The sequence below is a fragment of the Chroicocephalus ridibundus genome, chromosome 5 (assembly GCF_963924245.1).
Source record: "Chroicocephalus ridibundus chromosome 5, bChrRid1.1, whole genome shotgun sequence".
NCBI classification, from domain to species: Eukaryota; Metazoa; Chordata; class Aves; order Charadriiformes; family Laridae; genus Chroicocephalus; species Chroicocephalus ridibundus.
The window spans coordinates 39414623-39435651 of record NC_086288.1 but is presented as its reverse complement, the minus strand read 5'-3'; the positions used below and the strand labels follow the sequence as shown (position 1 = coordinate 39435651).

The following is a 21029-nucleotide window of genomic DNA, read 5'->3' as shown; positions in this document are numbered from 1 at the left end:
CTTGGAGTGGAAGTACCCTCCTGGAAAGAGGGAAGTTGTAGAGACATTATATCTTTCTATGAAAACCTCTGGCTACAGCAGACTGACACTGTCTTTAAAAAAAAAAAAAACAACCTAAATTTGCTGGCAGAGCTCACAAATGGGAAATTATGGTTTCTTGCATTGCAGAGCTATGATTTATGTGGGTTGTCATTGTACCTTTGTAAAGATACAAACAGCCTACCTCCGTATTGACTGTTTCTAAGGTGGGCAGTTGCCTGCTATAGTTTCCCAAACAGCCTCCAGAAATTACATGCTTCTTAGCAAGAGCAGTCAGTAAGACAAGTGTTTCTTCCTCAAAGAAATTTTCTCTAAGAATAAATATGATACTTGTTTTGTTAGTTGTCTTATTTCAGGAGGGTTCATCAACCAGTAATATACTGGCAGGTGTGGGTTTGTTTGGGTTATTGTTTTCCCCCAGACCTGTAAATAACACCAGATTTCTCCTAGCTGTATTTGGACAATTCATTGCTGATACTTGCGCACGTCAGAGGCAATTACTATTCAGACCATTATCATTTTTTCCTTTTCACTGTTTGTGTCTGTCTGTCTTGCCAGTAATACTACTGAATAATAAAACAGGTGATCTAGAGATAGGAAAGGTACTGACATTAAAGGTATCTAATGTCAGGACTGAGAACAGAAAATAGCACAAGTTCCCTAGAAACCAGCCTCCATAGGGTTGTTGAAACCTTGGAGGAGTACTTAAGGCAAAGGAAGTAAGAGATGGTGATGATGAAAGGTATCTGTTCTGGAGAAGCTGGGGAAGAAAAATGGTGCATTGGAGAGAGAAAGCTGGGATTTCCAAGAGAGAAGGGCACAACAGAAAATACTGGAGACAACTCTGGTTATAAGAATACAAATTAATTTTGACATGTTTCTTAACACATTCCCAAATGTATCTTTCTTTTGGGAGTATTGTCCCAATATCTTTGAAAATTTAGCCTCTAAAGGCTAACTGTGAAACACATGAAGACTCAACGCTCCAACTGAAGGTGGTGAGAACCGATGAATGCCACAAAAAAGTCAAGGTCTAAATCAGTTAGAAGAGGCCCATCTAAAAAGTAAAATTACAAACCAGAAAATTGGTTCTGTTTAGTTCTTTTAGTTTAGTTTAGTTTTAGTTTAGTTCTTTTTCTAAACTCGTAAATCTCCTTATCTCTTCCTCTCCTCTCTTTGGAGAGGGGGCGGGGGGAGGGCCATCTGTCATTCTGATTGGCCAATCCGGCCAAAACCACAACACCACCCAATGTCCAAATTTCACAGCATGCGGTCAATTGCCTGAGGCATGAATCAAAGTCTAATGTTACTGTAAAGTCTGCTACCAACGGAGCACCTAGCCATGGGCAAGACAGTCTAAAACAGTAGGACATAGCTACCACAGAGTTTGAGGCATTTTGTGAGATACATATAAAGCATTTCTGTTGGTCAAAAATTTTTCACACATGTCAACCCAACTGTTGACCCCCCACAAAAATACTATTAAAATACTAGTACAAAATACTATTAAAAATACCACTGATGTCTGGCTTCTGTAGACGTATATTTGGCCCATCTCTTCTACAGATTGTTATCTCACATAAAGAAGCTGGGCATGAAGACAGCAAGCCTTAGACTACTAAAAAGGCTGCAATGGTTGAAAAGTCTGTTTGATGAAAGGCAGGACATCTGATGGTTAGCTAATGAAATACTTCCAAGGGTGAGCACGTAATTGATCATTTCTGCTGCCTAACATGTGTCATCACATTTGTTGGCTGGTGTTACTCATGTTGACTATTAATGCCCCTTCCGGATGATCATGCTGGAGCACAGGGCCTATTTCTGCTTCATCAGAAGCCAGATGAGAGCTTGTGTATGAGCATACATGAGTTTGAACCCTGAGTGGACAGAGTGGGGTGGTTGTAGCAGAAAACATGACTATGTATTTTAGCCAGGTGGACATAATTTAGGTTATATCTCAAGCAGTCTTTAAGCAACACTGCATATGATCAGAATAGCTTTACACTAGTTAGCTTGGCTGTATTGTTGAAAGTGGAAATGCAGCAACAAGACAGAGATCAACCTCTCAGCAGATATCAGCCACGTAATTATTCACCCAGCTTCTTTGGGTTTGTGACATTAGCAGTCAGATGAAGTGTTGTTATGTTTGGTGTCAGTTGCAGTCATTGAAGAATAAACATACTCTTAGCCAAACAGAGAATTTGCTGCTATTCTCATTGTACTCAACAGCAAAATGCCTATTTAGTCTACTGATGACAGACTTTTGCCCCAAGGAGGATGAGTTCCCTTATCTGTGAATAGCATAATGGGAAATGCAAGTATTTCAATGGTACTGATGTTCATTACTAGAAATGAAAACAATAAAAATAAAGTTAAAAAAAAACCTTCAGAGAGTGTTTCCATTCATTTCCATAGTGGTGACTTCAGTTTGTTTTATATACGGTAGAAACCACAAATGACTCTTGTGGTGTTCTTTCATTTGCGGGATTTTATGTTTTACAGAGGGATTGCATTGCCTGAACATATGACAATACATTGTAATGAAAGTGACAGCCTCATTTTATGAGATCTTTGCTTTTCCATTTTTGAGAGTTACAGCGAGAGAGAATTTTAATGGCTTGATCTCTTGGCATATTTTTTCCATGTGTTTCTTAAAAACATCTTGTTCCCTTCTCAGTGCCTTTGCTTCAAAGAAATTCTGTACTCTTTTACTCAAGCTGTTCTGTTTCCTTAGTTGAGGTACTTGTGTTCTGTTTATTGTACTTACTCTCTTTTTGCAATGTCATGCCTTCACACAAATAAACATATGCACACAAATAAACACAGTCTTCCAGTCCAGGGTGCTTTTGATGCTCTCAAAAAATTTACTCCCTGGAAGAGGATAATCTTTAACACAATGGCTGTCTTGCTACTCCAGTGTTCTCACGTCCTCACAGTGGTCATCAATAGAATAAGAGTTAATAAGGAAGCATTTGACATCTTTGTGAGTTCGGTGCTCCAGCTTGAGACACTCAGCTTGGTGTTGAGACTGGAGATGCACGGAATAGCTAGGAACTGCTAAAACCTGAGTTTCTTACAGAATATACCTGACGCTATGTGGAATTTACTGCACAGCATGTATTTTAGATAGCTATAATGGGAAGAGTTTGAAAAAAAACTGTCTCTCTTTATTAGGGTGATTATTTATTAGTGTGTTTTAGTGCTCACATGTATGTGAAGTGCTTCAGAGAAGACTGATATAGCTCCAACAGATTCAGTCATCTGAGGTGGGCACACAACAGTATGGCAGAACAGGAAGCTTGTGGTAAGACTCGGGTTATAGCATGTGCATGTATATTTTTGTATATATATACACACACAGAGATATGTATAGCATATACGTTTGAAAGACTCAGTGACTAAGGCAGCCTTTTCCATTGCTCCACTGCACTATTTAAAGCCTGACCTTGTATCCTTCTGCAGTGTGAATAACTCTATGAATATCTGTTGCCATCACTGTGAGTTAAGGTCACTTAGTGACACATACGATCTATCTTCAGTTTCTTATAAGTAATTATTATATTTCCACAGTATAAAAGATGTACTGTGAGGCTTGCTTCACCTGTGTTTATACAATGTTTGAAATTCTTGTATATACTAACCATTAAAATATGAAGTATTATGCATTGCTTCATTTACAGCTCAAATGGAGATTTTCCTGACTAATGACAAAATGGAGAAAAGACAATCATACCTATCTGAAACTTCGGAAATTTCTGTGGCAGAAACAACGGCATTTCTCTATTTGGATTTTGCTAGGACAACAAATTAATGCCTCTGTGGTAGGTCAACCCATTAAAAATAGAGTAGGATGGTGTGAAACAACGACAAAACTACCCTCCCCCCCCCCCCAACCCCTGTCCCCTCCTCTTCCCAGGCCCCACCTCGGTCCTTCCTTCTGATTCTTCTACAGTCCCACCTTCCTGGGCAGCAGAGGGCGACAAGGAATGGGGGTTGTGGTCTGTTCATAGCATGCTGTCTCTGTTGCTCCTTCCTCCTCGTGCTGCTCCCCTGCTCCAGTGCAGGGTCCCTCCCACGGGATACAGTCTTTCACGAACTGCTCCAATGCTTCCCACAGGCTCCAGTACTTCAAGAGCTGCTCCAGTGTGGGTCTTTTCCATGGGGTACAGTCCTTCAGGAACAGACTGCTCCAGTGTGGGTCCCACACAGGTTGCAGTTCCTGCCAGAAAACCAGCTCCTGAGTGGGTTCCTCTCCATGGACCACAGCGTCGATTTCTACTCCACCGTGGTCCTCCATGGCTGCAGAGGAACAACTTGTGCCACCATGGTTCTCACCACAGGCTGCAGGGGAATCTGTGCTCTGGCTCCTGGCTCCTCCTCCCTCTCCTTCACTGACCTTGGCGTCTGAAGGGCTGGTTCTCTCACATTTCATAGAATCGTAGAATCTTCATGGTTGGAAAGGACCTTTGAGATCATCGAGTCCAACCAAACAACCTACAATCTCTGCCACTAGAGCATGCCCTGAAGTGCCACATCTAGACGTTTCTTAAACACCTCTAGGGATAGTGACTCAACCACCTCCCTGGGCAGGCTGTTCCAGTGCCTGACCACTCTTTCAGTAAAGTAATTCTTCCTAATATCTAACCTAAACCTCCCCTGCCGCAGCTTCAGACCATTTCCTCTGGTCCTGTCATTATTCACCTGGGAGAAGAGGCCAACACCCACCTCTCTCCAACCTCCTTTCAGGTAGTTGTAGAGGGCAATGAGGTCCCCCCTCAGCCTCCTCTTCTCCAAGCTAAACATGCCTCTCCTCATATGACCTGGTCTCCAGACCCCTCACCAGCCTGGTAGCTCTCCTCTGGACACGCTCCAGCACTTCTGTGTCCCTCTTGTACAGAGGGGCCCAGAACTGAACACAGTACTCGAGGTGAGGCCTCACCAGTGCCGAGTACAGAGGCACGATCAGTTCCCTGCTCCTGCTGGCCACACTATTCCTGATACAAGCCAGAATGCTGTTGGCCTTCTTGGCCACCTGGGCACACTGCTGGCTCCTGTTAAGCTGGCCATCCACCAGCACCCCCAGGTCCTTTTCTGCTGGGCAGCTTTCCAGCCGCTCTTCCCCAAGCCTGTAGCATTGCTTGGGGTTGTTGTGACCGAAATGCAAGACCTGGCACTTGGCCTTATTAAACCTCATACAGTTGGCCTTGGCCCATCGATCCAGCCTGTCCAGGTCCCTCTGTAGAGCCTTCCTACCCTCAAGCAGATCAACACTCCCACCAGCAGATCAACACTCCCACCATTTTTATCACTCCTCTCTCTCACAACTGGTATGCAGCATTTTTTTACCCTTTCTTGAATATGTTACTACAGGGGCACCACCAGCATCACTGATGGGCTCAACTTTGGCCAGCGGTGGGTCCATTTTGGAGTCGGCTGAAAATGCCTCTGTCCACCATGGTGGCAGCTCCTGGTGTCTTCCAACAGAAGTCACCCCTGCTTCCCCCCCGATACCTTGTCATGTAAACCCAAGCCTCTTATTCTGAACTGGTCCTAAACATGTATCTCTGCTCTGGATACCTGTTGGCAGAGTACTAAAATTCTGTATCACAGAATGGTTATTTTAATTTTTAAAATACCCATCTTGCCTATATGGGTAAGAGCATTACAGGGAAGTAGTGGGATCATCCTGGCATAGAAAAATACTTTTTCCCTGCCTAGCAATACAGCTATTGCACTTAAAAATCTCTATATTGGACAATAATTCTCTTTTTGTAATGTGAATGGATCATTCCACATCCATAGCAATGAGAATCCTCAGTTCTACGTGTCCTGGAGTGTCACATCTTCAGACAGAAACATGCTCTTTATGGGATCTTCAGCTTAGATCTCTGCCTGAGTGTCTCCACCTTTGCTCAGATGGAGTCTGGTGCATGTTAATGACCCACATGTGACTGAAGTTCTTGAGAGGCAATATATACAGCCTGCACTCACCTTCTGGTTGCTGCTGTTAAAATGTCAGCAGGGCCCCGGCTACTGGTTTATAGCAACCTTGAGGTATGTCTGCACTTTCCTTTCTCATATCGAGGACTGCCATTACAATGCAGTTGAGCCGAGCTCCTGGAAATACAATGTAAACATCAACCTCTGTGCTGGGTTCTGAAACCTTCCCAGGAGGCTCATTCTGCAAAAAAATGGAACAGCCATTTATTATGTGCAACTGATTTTTTAGCTCTACCTAACATGCTTTCTCACTTGAGATTTATCCATGACATAATAGTGTCACCATATAATAGGAGTATCCCCGAAGGTAAGAATGCAAGAGCAGGTAATTCCTTACACTTGAAAAATTAATCTGGAGCCTTGGAAGAGTTAGGGCACTTCTGTTTTCCGGGAAATCCAGACTCCTAATACAGCCTGCAGGGTTTGTCAGGGCATTTTTGAAGTGCTGCTTAAGTTTATGTGGGTAACTTCTCTTGGACTTCCAAACTCATTGGGGTTTATGCTTATTGAAGTAGATCTTCTGCAGCAGTGCTTTTTGTGAGTGAGAGAGCAAGGTATTTCAGGATCATGAGAAAAGCAAATGGAAAATAAAATTTTCCATTTTGCTTTTTATGAAATTTTTCAGTAAACAGTAAACAATCCTCCTACAGATGATAGTAGCTTGCAGAGCTGCTCATGCCAGCTTCCTTAAAAAAAAAAAGTCTGGTTGTTGGAAACTGGAGTTTTCAAAAGAAGCAGAAGAGCTGGCCAAGGCAACAGCGAACACCTTTCCAGCTCTGCATCTCACCATGGGGATTTGTTCTTTACGTTTCAGGGGCCCATTTTCCTTCCAGCTCCCTGCAATATCCCACTGCTTTGTATGAACCTGCAGAAATGCCTTCTTTTTTCACGGGTCATAGAGGATGGTGAACCACTTGGCTCGGATGAATGAGAAACATACCCACAAGGGCCATGGTGACAGTTGTATTCTCTTGAGGTCTGATAATTTATTGACTTAGTTTGCTTTTAAAATAGTTTCTTATTGCTTCTAGCTGGAAAAAAGTATCAAGAACAGCAACTTGTCAATTCTTATTAATCCAGTCATTGCTCTTCATGATATATACAGACTAGAAGGTAGTTGTACTAGTTTAAAAAGTCAATCCTGAACTTTGTAAATTGCTCCTTATACTTGAAATCGCCTTCTCCTCCGCTTTCCAACAAAGCTTCTATTTCCATCTTAAGTTTGGCCACAAGATGGCAATAACTTGCAGACAAAATGCTGAAACAGCCACACAGTGATTTGAAACTGTCTCCCTTCTGAGCTTTCCCTGCGCTCTCCCCCCTCCTCTTTTGTTTCAATATTTAATTGCATTTATTTCGGAATTACTAGGCAACCCACCCCCAGATGTGTAATTTAAAGGTGATGTGCTTGCAGTGAGATTTTCAGGACCTGCTCAGCAGAGCACCATCATGTGATACTGGGATAAGGTGGAGTTCGGCTTTAAGGGGGAGTCTCCAGCCTTCCTCACCAATCTTTAGGATCTCAGCTGGAGGAATACCAGAAGATCCTTCCCCTACTCCTTCTTCTCCCTCCAGCCTCCTCAGCCAGCCCCTGAGCGGATCAAAGACGGGCAGAGCAGTTGCAAGGTGAGTTTCTCCTGACGTTGCTTTCCCATGACTGTGGGTGGTTGTGTGCAGGTTAGCCTGGTGTTTGCTTGCTCTCTTAGGTGCAGATGACAAAATCCCAGGAAAGGGTAGGCTCCAGGTTGGACTTGTGAGTGGCTGGGTGAACCAGTGGCTTGGGCTGACAGCGTTTTGTGCGTCTTTTTGAAGAGCTCCAATAGTTACACAGTGCATTTCCAGTCACCTCACAGCACGTTATTTCACCCTTTCTGTCTGTTGGTGCTAAACTTTTGACCAAAATCCTCCTGGAGAGTCAGAAGGGTATGTGGGGTGGGGGAGAATGCGCAATCACCTGGAGGGGTCTGCAGTGCTGTGGGCTCTCCCCACCCCACGCCAGCACCCAGGATGGGGAGGGATCTCTCTTCTGGCTTGGGAGTTGGTGGGGTAGGGGACAGGGAACAGTGCAGCTGTCCAAGTGACGCAACTTCATCCCCTCCTGATGTCTGTTCCATTTTGGCGAGGTGGGCAGGGAGGAAGAACTTCTTGTCACTTGCCAGCAGTGCTGTGTTTCTGAGCTGGTTGCCAGCCACGCTCTTAGGTTGTATCTCTGCTATGGGGAGAGGTGAGGGACCAAGAAGCAGTGGCATTTTCTGGTTTTCAGTTTGATATTTAATAAATATGCAAGAGGAGAGCTTGGCTAAAAGAGCCTGAAACCTAGACAACCTCATTGCTGGGTGCAGTTTGGTCACAGCTGGTGAGAAAACCTGCCCAATTGTCTCCTTGCAAAATATGGCCCCTCGTCCACTCTGAGCCTGACATCGTCCCGTCAAATCCCATGGCTGGGCTGCCCACCTTGTGCTGTACAAGTGAGAGTGGAGATCACGATTAAATCCAGAAGTTGCTTTTCAGGCTGGGGTGAAGTCATACTGTTGGAATTGAGGAGTCCTGACTCTCTGCATCACCCACACCACCCTTTGGGTAAAGCACCTATTTCTGGCTCTGGGTGAAGTGATGCTTCAAGAGGCCCCGGGAGGTGGGAGGTTCTTTATTGTACCCTAAAAGAGACTTTGTGGACTAGGGAGACCTGATAAATTTAGTTAGTAGGGGCAGCAGGTCTGAGAGAGAATGCTCAGGTGCATGCCTAGCTAGTTTGAAAATCAGAGTAGCCAAACCTCAGGCAGAGATGCCTTTTGTCCAAAATCACTGACGTTGACTTTGACAGTAAAATGTCACTCAGAGGCAAGCTACATCGCTTGTTGCGGTTTCATGTAACCATGTGCTGATTATAGAGCCGGAAAAAACAGCTGAGGTGAGCTTGTGATGCTGGTGAGAAGACATGGCTTTGGCATGGTCATCCTTTGGCTGACCCTCAGGAGGAGCCGGAGCTGCAAGCCCAGCCCTTGCACACTGTCTCTGCCCCAGTGAGGGGGTAGCCCCAGCTCTGTTCCCCAGCACACAGCTGGTTAAAAGGGTGTCTGCCACCAGTAACAAAGACGATTCTGCTCTGGTGACTTAGATGGCACTGAGATTCATATTGAGTATTATTTAAGAGCATGAGCCCACCCATTCAGGGTAACTTTTAATGAAGTACATTTTAGTGGGCAATGTTTTTACAGCTTTTGTGATAAGTGCCATATGGAGCTGGGTTTGAAACCCACTTGTGTGAATTTTAAGTGGCATTACTCTCATTACCATAACCTAAGGTTAAGTCAGCAATAAATTTAGCTCATGGGAGAGTGGGCAGAAAGTTCCAGATTCAGGGCAGCAGCCACTGATGGTGAGTTGGAGTAGAGGTGTGTCAGGTTATTTGATTTCTTTCTTCTTTTTTTTTTCTTTTTTCTCCTGAACAAATACGCCTGAGTTTTTCTTATTTTAAAATCCAAGGCCTTGCAAAGGGGTGATTATTTAGGCATGCTTATTTGTGTTGCATGGGTAAAGAAATTTTCTGCAGTGTTTTAATTTTTGCTAATTTTTGTCTTTCATCTTATTTTGTTCTTTCTTTGCTGCACAGCCCTGCTAGATGAGATTAAGGTGTTCAGAGTTCCTGATTTGCCTTTGACTCAGTGCCAGTGCTGCTGTGGGCACTCGGCTGCTCAACATCAAGTGTATGTAATAGGTAAAAAAGAACACAGTGATTTTTGGAGAAATTTTTCCACCCCTCACATTAGTCGGATGGGGTTTCCCCCTCGCTTATGTGATGGCTGGATATAATTCCACTTAGAGTAGTTTGAGAAAGCAGTCCGTTGCAGATTAAACTTGTAACAAAGAAGGAGATGTGAAACATCAAGTAAAGGCTACGCTGGTGGAAGACCGAAATTGCTTCTCAGCTCGTTATTTCGTGTAATTCGTGCCGGCGGGAAAGGGTCGGGAAGGGGTCGCATCCCTCGCTTGCAGAGCTGCATTTTGATCCTGCCTTCTGCCTTTCTCCCCCGGGACTGCAGCCCCCGCTCCCGCCTCGGAACCTGGCATCGCCACCGCCGTCCTCCCGCGGGGCTTTCCCCGGCTGTCCCCCACCCGCGGGGGGTGCACCGGCTGGGTGGGTGACCCCCCACCCGCGGGGAGAGCGTCGGCGGGGTCGGTGACCCCTACCCGCGGGGACAGCGGCGGCTGTGTGGGTGAACCCCACCCGCGGGGGCAGCGGCGGTGCCGCGCAACCCGCCCGCCCCGCTTATCCGAGCGCGGGGCGGCTCCGCTCCCCCGCGGGACTCGTCCGCGCCGTGGCTCCGCGCCGGGGGGGCGGGCGCGGGGGTGCCGGGATGGGCGACGTGGCTGGGGGTGACCGTCCCTGCTCCTTGCCTTCTCCCCAGGTGGTGCGAGGGAGATGCGGCACCGAGGAGCGGGCTCTGCCGAGGGTCTCCTAACGGGCTGATGGGCGCGTTTTGACCTGCGGGAGAGGTCTGGATGACAGCGGCAGCGGCGGCGGCGGCCGTGAACGTCGCCCAGCGAGTTGGAAACAAGATGAATACTTCAGTTCTCGCCCCCCTGGGAAATATTTCTGGTCACCTGAATTTTTCGGAGAAGAACTCACAGATCTTGCAGTTTGAGGATGAGGATTGCCATGTGCCTTTGGCCATGGTCTTCACTCTGGCCTTGGCTTACGGGACTGTGATAATTCTGGGAGTCTCTGGGAATCTGGCCTTGATTGTCATTATTTTAAAACAAAAGGAGATGCGTAATGTTACCAACATCCTCATTGTCAACCTGTCCTTTTCTGATCTTCTCGTGACCATCATGTGTCTTCCCTTTACCTTTGTGTATACTTTAATGGACCACTGGATTTTTGGGGAGGCCATGTGCAAATTGAATCCTTTCGTGCAATGTGCCTCAATCACCGTCTCGGTCTTTTCTTTAGTCCTAATTGCTATCGAACGCCATCAGCTGATCATCAATCCCCGTGGCTGGAGACCCAACAACAGACATGCCTACATGGGGATCGCTGCCATATGGATTTTAGCCACAGCTTCATCTTTGCCTTTCCTGATCTATCATGTGTTAACGGATGAACCCTTCAGAAACATAACATTTGATGAATATAAGGACAAATATGTGTGTTTGGACCTGTTCCCCTTGGACACTGCCAGGCTTTCTTATACCACGACACTTTTGGTGATTCAGTACTTCGGACCGCTTTGTTTTATATTTATTTGCTACTTAAAGGTAAGAGAGAATCCCCTTGCGGTATGTACTTTTTTCTGTCTGATGCTTTTTTATCCTTGCAAAGATGATGGTTGTAGGTTAAATTATCCCACATGTTTCTCTGTGTTGAATTTCCTGCAGATATACATACGATTAAAAAAAAGGAACAACATGATGGACAAGATGAGAGACAATAAGTACAGATCCTCTGAAACCAAAAGGATCAACATCATGCTGATCTCAATAGTGGTCGCATTTGCAGTTTGCTGGCTGCCTCTCACCATCTTCAATATCGTGTTTGATTGGAATCATGAAATTCTGCCTGTTGCCACCTGCAGCCACAACCTGTTGTTCCTGATTTGCCACCTCACCGCCATGATCTCTACTTGCGTGAACCCCATCTTCTATGGGTTTCTCAATAAGAACTTCCAAAGGGACCTGCAGTTTTTATTTCATTTTTGTCATTTCCGCTCCCGTGAGGAGGATTATGAGACTATAGCCATGTCCACTATGCACACGGATGTTTCAAAAACCTCTTTAAAGCAGGCAAGCCCAGTTGCATTTAAAAAAATAAGTAGCGATGATGATGACAGAATATAAAGAAGTAATAAAAATTCTACACCAAACTGCTGGAAGTGTGATCGCAGGTGAAACGTGTCCAAGGACAAGCACAATTACATAACAAGTACAAAATGGGTAATGTTTTTCTTCTTTTTTTCCCAAGGAACTTTGATTGTTGTCACTTTGAAATTATACGCAGTGCATTTTTGCCCCTCTTACTGCTTTAATGTTGGCAGCAGTTATATCTGAATCTTATTATACAACTTAGTTGGACCTGCTACTACCTATGGTTTTCATCAAATGTCTTTTTTTTCTGTTTTCTTTGTACAGTTATGTGCACAAAGATATATTTATTGATTTTTTCCAAAGAAGTAGTTTTCAGGAGTGTCCCTCTAAGACCATTAGAAACAATATGAACCGCAGGGAGGCTGTCACTACAGAGGACACCCATCCCAGAAAAAAATTAGGACATTCTGATTTGAAGAGTTCTTCTTCTTCCTCTTCTTTTTTTTTTTTTTTAAATCCGGCTTTTGATTGATGTTAAAATCCTGTAAAATCAGCGTGGGCACACAGAAAATGATTCTGTGAAACCTGTAGAATGTGTTAAATGGGGACATGCATTTGTCTCGTTCATAGAGGCAATTCAGGTTGTAATCACTTAGGTTCAAAAGCAGGATTAAGAGAGAAATTCTGTTCTCATTTACAAGAATAAAACCCTACAGTAATTCCACAGAGCACAAAAGGATAACTGATGTTTCACCACAGCAAATGAAGGCACAAATGGGCCTTCAGTCCCAACTGATTATAGCTGATTTTAATAATACAGACTTTTTAATTTAAAAAACCCAAGCACCATTTTCATCTGCCATCACTGACAGGAGTTAGTGTTGCTGGGATGAAATGTACTGTCTGTCCCAAGCCTATGAACCTTGTAAATTCTCCTTGGGACCTGTGTCCAGAATCTAAAGGGAGATGGGACTGTTCACTGTCTGTATAAGGTGCAATTCCACCCTCGCAGGTGACAGTGAAAATCACGTCTGGTATTAAAAAAATAAGGTTCAGCTACCTGAGTCTTTTCATAATAATTAGCGTTGATCTATATAAATTATGTATAGCCTCATAATATTCTGTGTTCAGATGCAAGGGTATAAACCTGGATTATCTCCAAGACAATGGAAGGTTTAATCAAAATCTGCAAAATTTAAAAGGAGGATATAGATACAGTTTGGGTGTCATTGGTATGTTTAGCTTTCAAACTCACATTTTCCACAGTTGGTTGAAGTGTGGAAATGTTTGCCAAATATACACAATAGAGCTCTGTGTGTTATTGCTTAAAATATATATCCTCTAATTTCACAAAATATACATGACTAGATCCCCAGCTGAGGGAAACCTGCATAACTTGACTGCTGTAAATGAAACTACAACAATATCAGCCAGCTGAGGTTCTGTGTCATACACTGTACTTTGCTGTATAATCAATGCCTTTTCAAATAATCAGCTTTTAAAAATACAATATAGACCCTACTTTCTTTTAGCAAGGTCAATTTAAACCATTCTGGCAGAGATAAAGGGTCTTTAAAATGGATATAAATGTAAATGTAGCATAAATGGAAATCTGACCTGACATCTTTCTGAGCAAAAAGATCTCAGGTTGTGATAATGAATTTAACGTGTTCTAAATTTGACATGGATAAATGCCTAAGAAATGAAAATTATTGGGTTTGCCAGTATTTAAAAGTAAAAAACCGTGCCTTGTGCTGTCTTAGAAATTGTGTAGAATATTAAAGTAGCAATGTGTTCTTGTGCATTATAATTCCATGTATTTCTCTACTGGCAGATAATTTAATTAAAAAGGAGGTTTCTGTGGTTGAGAACAGGGAGGGAATACAGAAAATGAATTATAAGACAGAACTTTCTTTCAGAGCTTTGCCCTTTTTTTATTTTATGAGATTTCTCTTTCTTTTGTGGTTCTCTATGGAGTGTGTTGTTAATACTTTGACAAGAGTCTCCTGAAATTATTCCCCTGTCACTTTACAATAATTTCATATGCGAAGAGATGTGTATTTTCACAAAGAGATACAACGTAGAAACCCAGCCATGTTTTTCTATTAAGAATGTCACAGTAGGCTTTTCCCATTAGAAAGGAAATCACAGAAAATTTTATGGTTTTTCCCATTTTTGAAAAAAGCACTTTCTTCCAATCCAGTGGAAGAAGAAAACAGAATTATTTGAGAAAGTTTCCAGTTAGTTTGCTGGAAATTTTTGATCAGGCTGAATTAGGTGTTTATACAGAGTAGGTATTGGAGCAACTTTAGAGGAACCTGCCAGTGGACGGAGACCTAAACCTGTATGTCCTAAGATTCAGAGGTCTCCAGTGGGATAGCAACATAATTCCTCCTGTGTCAACCTTTCTCCTGCTTGAGGTACAGTCTCAAATCATACAGCCCATCTGATACCGCCTCATACTGTCTCCTGAGAATGCCTGTCAGGTGGTTTTTGCCTACCAATGCCTGATACACAAGTTGAAGTGTAGGCAGGAACGTTCCTTCGACTCCTAGGAGCCACTGTTGTCCTAGGATCAGGCTTCTCTTACATGTTTCCTCACTTCCCTGCAAGAAGCCTTTCTGAGCCTTTGCTAAGGACGCAGGCTAGCACATCATCGTGCGAATAGCACAGGGGATGCTGCCTGAAATGACAGTGGAAAATGAATACAGTGTAAAGAGCGTTCATCACAGAAATGCATTTGGAGAATTTCAGAAGCAAAATCGTTGCTCTTCCGAAGAATTTGTTATGAGGACAAAGATAAAAGTAGTCTCTCTGAGGTGCTGACCTGCCATCTGCAGGGCGTAGATGACATCTCCCAAGAGCAGTATTTTTGTCTTTGGTTTCATGACTTGACTCTGGAGTCCTCAAAAGCCACTGGAGACTTTCCCCTCCTGACACCTGGCTATGACACTAATCCTTTTTTCACTTTCAGAGCTCCAGCATGGTTTCTTATCCTCTATATGCTAAATTTCTTTACAGGGTAAGCTGTTGGATTTCATGTTTCTCTATCATTTCTCAGTCATTCTGGCTTGATATTTGTTCCTCCTATGTGCTGTTTTGTCCAACTCTCCACACTTCAGCCCATGCCGATTCCTATCTCAAAAGCCTGAAGATCCCTCTTATTCTTTCAGATTGGCAGAAAAGTTTTACTGACAGAAAAACAGAACATTAGGGGATCTATAACGTATTTATGCACATCTATTTATGTGCAATACATTTCATGTCAAATCTACAGCCTTAAATGACAAATATAACTATTTAATAAACATTAATATCTGCTTCATTTGTCAGTTATTTTATCATCTTAAACTTCACTTTTATCCACCACAGACATTTAAAGCTTCTGCATAATCTAAATACACCAGCATATTTGTATGTCATCTTAATAAACAATTCTGTATTCCCATATTGCTTTTTTCAACATATCTCTTGATTGTATCGTTGTCACTACGTACGGTAGTCCACAACTTTCACATCTTCATAAAAAAAGGATAACAATGAAGGAGGCAATTAATTGACATTAATATTCCATTTTGGTAGGCTAAGAAAAAGATAGATATTTAAAAAAAATAAACATCAAACCTGGTTTTCCACCTTATAAAAAAAATCAGATTTAAACCAGGAAAAGGAATTAACATGGCTGGGCCCCCCCAGGCTGCTTGAGCTGATGCTGACTGCATCTCATCACTGACGAAGGTGTGAAGGGATAAGGGTTCATATATTCTGGCTCTGCTGTCTTGCAGTACAGTACCAGCTATTATTAATGGATCCTAAAAGCAAAATTTGATACTGATTCATATTCAGACTGTAAATCAGCATATGTTTAAATCCAGAACTGTTCATCACATTCTGATTCTGACCTCAGGAAAATGTTTTTGAGATCAATGAAAATGGAGAATTTGCTTAAAGTTAATAATTTGCCTAGGCACTCTACTGGATAAAAGTGCACTCCTGACTGGCAGCTCACACTCTTTCCTAAAAATCAGATTTTGGATTTCAACTTGTTATAGAAATGACATGTAGTTTTTCTCTGGATTTTTCTATGGCTTTTCTCTGGATTCCAGTGCCTGACAATGCTTCAGTTTAAGGCTTTGCTTCCTAATTCCTCAGATCAAAGAATTTACCAAACTGGTGCATAGAGAATAAAGACAATAAGGAAACTTTTTTTTTCTGTTCTTATTTTTAAAGCATATTTAACAGTAGGAAACATGATCCTAAATAACACCTCTGTCTGCCACAGATTAAATTAATTCAGCTGAATAGAAAGAGTGGAGGAGTAATAATTATAACCAAATGATAAGTTTTGTTGACCTCCATTTCTGAACTGAAGGATATATACAACTCTCTATTCTACCATGTCCTTTTCACTCCTGTGTTATTTAATATGCGGTATCTGCCTCCCTGAGTCATTACTAAATACCCAAGTCATTACTAAGGTTGATGTGAAAGAAAATTCTTTTCTGCTGTCCGTGTTTTGCAGAATTTAAAACGTTTGAGGATTACATGTAAGAGGAAAAAATATAACTAGCTTTAGTCTCTTTACACTTTAATTTACCTGTGACCAGAAATAACTTCTGTTCAGTATTTCGCCCCATGCAAGAGAGTGTTAATCGTCCAATTGAAGCTGCTATTTCAAAGATTAAGGAGAGCATTCACAAAGACTAACTTCAGCTGGAGGATGGCAGTTTTCCTAGTCTCCTCCAGTGGCAACCCAAGGCCACTCACACCTGCTCTACTTTAGGTGCTGCGCACCTACTAAAATGTCTTTCTCTCCCTTATCTATAAAGGCTGCTAAGGGACGGCCAGCTGCCAGGGCCACCAATAGGTCTAGTGACTACTGCCTCCCTTCCTCCGGCATCCACGGTGTCTCTGCTGTCATTTCATACTTCGTACCCTTGGCAGCTGGTTTCTGAGGAAGTGACAGGAATTTGTACTCTGATTTTGTAAAGTGCCCGAACACATGGTAAAATTCAGCTCTATTCAGGACAGTGCTTTAAGCATGTGCTCAGCTTTAAATAGTTTCTTCCATTAAAATTCTCTTCCGGCAAGTTTCTGGCAGGCAAGTTTCTCAGAATGTGCACTCCATATAAGAATATAATTGCAGCAAAACTGACAGTACACTCTGCCTCATGTTTTCCAAAGATCTGCGTTGATGATCTGGTTATCTGACATAAATAAGGCTTGGTTGCAAGAGATTTGCACCAGGTGCAAACGTTTTTGAGACTGCTGCACAAAGGAGGCTCTGCACGGTTAACTAACTTGCCACAAGTTATGCAAAATTTCAGATATACAGATATACAGAGAATTTGGAAAAGAGCAAAAAAGCAGATCTAGATGAAGTCTTGATGCATTCTGTCAGATATGCGCAAAAAGACTCAAAGGGAGACTCAGACATTTATTTATTTTTGGGGACAACAGACTGATACACAAATGTTTTTTTGGGCAAAGTGGTGGTCAAAAATTATGTGTGATTAACAGGTTCTCTGCTCCTGTTTTCAGAAAAGGAATATGGAACTATATAAATTACTCTGAAAATGTATTTTAAAATTTTTCACCTTAGTTTAATCTAGATCTCTTTTTGAGATGAAGGAAACAAAATGTTTTTGGCACAATTGAAGAATAACAGCTTTTCATCGCAGCCACCCACTGCACATGAGTCCATTTGTTTTCACTTCTGCACAACATGGAGAACGTTTGTTTATGGCAGGAGAAGCAACCTGATCAAGAAAGCTCTCCTTGTCTTTCTTGGTTTGTGTTCACACTGATACTGTGTTGCTGTTTTTCACTTTGCAATCTTCCCCCTCCCCCCCAAGCTATGACATTTGTATTATGCTATTTATATTGTTTCTTAATAAAAGCTCTCTGTGAAAAGATGTTCTTGAAAGATCCTTATTCAATGTGTGCTTAAACATATGGCTGGAAGGCCATACAGGATTTTAAGAAATGTGACTGGCAATGTGATGATATTTCAGGGGGTAGACAAGTAGAAAATATATTTGTTGCATACTGTTATTCAGCCCTTGTCATTTAAAGCTTTCATTATAATTTTAATTCATGTAATCTACATATCAGCTAAGTCTATGTGTCTAGTGTTTTCTCTTGGTGACCAGCCTCCAGAGGCATCCAGTTAGTAGGAGACACTGGGTAACACAACTTGTTTCCTTACCTGTGGCCTTCATGATTGCCTATAAGCTTCTCATTGTTTGTAATACACTTCAAGATATATATGCAAAGTGTTCACTTCTTTTTGTTTAAGACTAGTAAATGTTGTACATTTAGGAGATTTAATAGATAGGACTGGAATATCTTTTCTAATGTTTTCCATTATTATTATGACTCAGACATTTGAGGTTCTTCAATTAAGCCTTGATTTATTATAATTTTGGGTACAGGGCTAGTCCCCTGGATGTCAGCTACCATGTTTATGTGCTTATAATTAGCCAGGTGCTAAAGTAAGAGCCTTAAAACCTGACCTAAACCACTGCAAGGTTAACGGAAAGCCTCCCATTGACTTCAGTGAACTTTGGCTAAGGTCCTTGTTTCAAATGACACCAAGGTGCAACACATGTCTGACTATCTGTTTCCTAGAGAGGGCAGCAGGTCATAAAAAGTGACATTTCTCTATATGTATGGACTCCACAGAGACACAACTCCACAGTCGTCCATGTCACTCTGAGGGACATACCAAAAAATCATCTTCAGCTGGTACTTACAGTAAGGTTATTAGGTTCTTGTGTGAGTTTTACTCTGATGCATTTTCTTGACATAGTTACAAGTTAAATGTATTTGCCAAGCTGCCTGGCTTACTGATTTAAACGAATTTGCTTCACAGAAAATTGAAGAGGGCACTAGCAATTCTGAAGGTAGTTTTGGCTCTTGACAAGTATACATATTTATAGATTTCCACTGCTTAAAGTGTAGGGTTTGTTTATTATTATTATTATTACTGCTGCTTTTTTCACTTTGTCAAAAAAAAAAAAAAAAAGAAAAAAAAAGATCACTAACTCCTAGACAGCATAGTTTACATTTAAAATTCACTCCAGGCAGTAAGAAATCTCAGCCTTCAGCGGGAGCTGTGGATTTACCTGGTAATGGTGCTCCTACAGCAGTAACATCAGCAATCATAAATAAAACAACTGCAAATAGTTGCTTAGAAAAGGCTATCTTCAGAATTAGGTATTAGGTAGAGGCACCTTTAAGTTAACATATAGAAACTTGAATTAAAATACTAATGTTTTTGTGGTGGAAATTATGCATTCAAATAACCCAGTCACTTCATGAAATTATAAAGCCTGAGCCTGGTCTCACTCATATTAGTCCAATGCTGCAGTAACACCTCTGACATTGTTCAGAAGATTACGGTGCAGATGTGGCAGGTAAGTGAGATCAGCCTGTGGAGGCTGTCAGACTGGTGTTTTAGGCCCATAGATTTTATATTACCTAGGATCAGGATAGGATACTGAATATTTAACCCTGCTGTGTTAAGGAAATTATGTAACTTGGCTGCCTGTTCTCCCTTCCTTTCCTTGTCTTTTGAATTCCTTGATAATTTTCACTCAGACCTGACGGATTCACCAAATCATTATTGGATAAGCGGAGTACCTGTTTGTTAAATAAGTTTGTTCTTTAAAGCAGGATATACGTTAGAGGTGTTAACATCAAGTATTACATGCTACATGGTAAAATATAGATATATATGTTTAATATCACTTAAAGTAGCATTTTAAAATGCTGACTTCAGGTGAGTTTTATATATTTATAAAAAAGCCTTTAGCAGTTCTTATCTTCAGGGCATGTTTCTGGAAGGAACAAACCAAGCTGCAGTGATTATGCAGCTGTGCTGGCTGTGCAGCTGGTCTGCTTGGGAGAGATGGGATGCACCTCACTACGTGAGACAAAGATATCTTTGCCAGCAGGATGGCTGACCTGGTAAGAAGGGCTTTAAACTGGGAGCGATGCAGGATGAAGGGTATTACCAGCAACTGGTGAAAGAGTGATGGACAGGGCTGAAAAGCAAAGGGCTGGGGTGGTGTGAATGAAGACAAAGACAAACCCAACAAACCAGAGTTTAAATAAGGTCACCTCAAGCATTTCCAGGTAAGCAAGGAAGTGCCTACAAGGCAGCGTTATGGGAATAATCCCCAGACCCTTTTTGGGAAATGGTCATGCTGGAGTGCCTTTCTGAAGTGCATGTACACTAATGTGTGCAATGTGTAAGTAGAGATCTGTGTGCAGTTGCACAGCTATGGTCTTGCTGGGATCATGGAGAAGTGGTGGGATGATTCCCATGACTGGAGTATTGCAATGAAGAGATATAGTCTCTTTAGGAAGGACAGGGTAGGAGGATGAGGAGGGGGAGTTGCCCTTTATGTGAGAGAGCAGTTGGAGTGCATGGAGCTCTTCTGAAGGTGGATGAGGAACCAATTGAGAAGTTCTGGGTGAGAATTAAAGAGCAAATGATATGGGTGACACCTCATGGTGATTGAACAACTAGTCCTGGAAACCATTTTCAGGCTCATGAAGGACAGAAAGGTGATCAGGAGTAGTCAGCGAAGGTTCTCAAAGTCATGCTTAAGCAACCAGCTAATGTTTTATGATGAAGGTTATCTTACCAAGCCATCTACTGGCTTGGTAGATGAGGTGAGAGCAGTGGATATTGTCTACCTTGACTTCAGTAAGGCTGTTGACACTGTCTCCCATAATGTGCTTATACAGAAGCTGATGAAGTATGGGCTGGATACGTAGGCAGTGAGGTGGATTGAAAACTGTCTGAATGGTCAGGCCCAGAGCGTGGTGATCAGTGGCTCTTTTCAGGTGGTGCCCAGTGACAGGACCAGAGGCAATGGGCCTGAAACACAGGAGGTTCCCTCTGAACATTAGGAAACACTTTTTTACAGTGAGGGTGATTGAGCACTGGCACAGGTTGCCCAGAGAGATTGTGCAGTCTCTCTTCTTGGAGATGTTCAAAACCCTCTGGACATGGTCTTGGGCAAGTGGCTGTAGGCAGCCCTGTTTGATCAGGGCAATTGGACCAGATGACTTCCAGAGGTGACTTCCAACCTCAACCATTCTGTGATTCTGTGAACTACAGCATCAGAAATTTATCCACAGAATAGACATGATTCTGTCTTCAAGTAAAGGTT

At 42.4% G+C, this 21029-nt stretch overlaps 1 protein-coding gene across 1 annotated transcript; it reads left to right on the top strand.

Annotated features, from left to right (window-relative positions):
• The first annotated feature begins 7437 nt into the window (after nucleotides 1–7437).
• NPY1R (neuropeptide Y receptor Y1) lies at nucleotides 7438–15068 on the top strand. The gene is made up of 3 exons (XM_063336826.1): nucleotides 7438–7665; nucleotides 10449–11298; nucleotides 11419–15068. Exons 2-3 carry the CDS (start codon nucleotides 10543–10545, stop codon nucleotides 11875–11877), a joined length of 1215 nt encoding a protein of 404 aa, XP_063192896.1. The 5' UTR covers nucleotides 7438–7665; nucleotides 10449–10542; the 3' UTR covers nucleotides 11878–15068.
• The last annotated feature ends 5961 nt before the right edge of the window (nucleotides 15069–21029 follow it).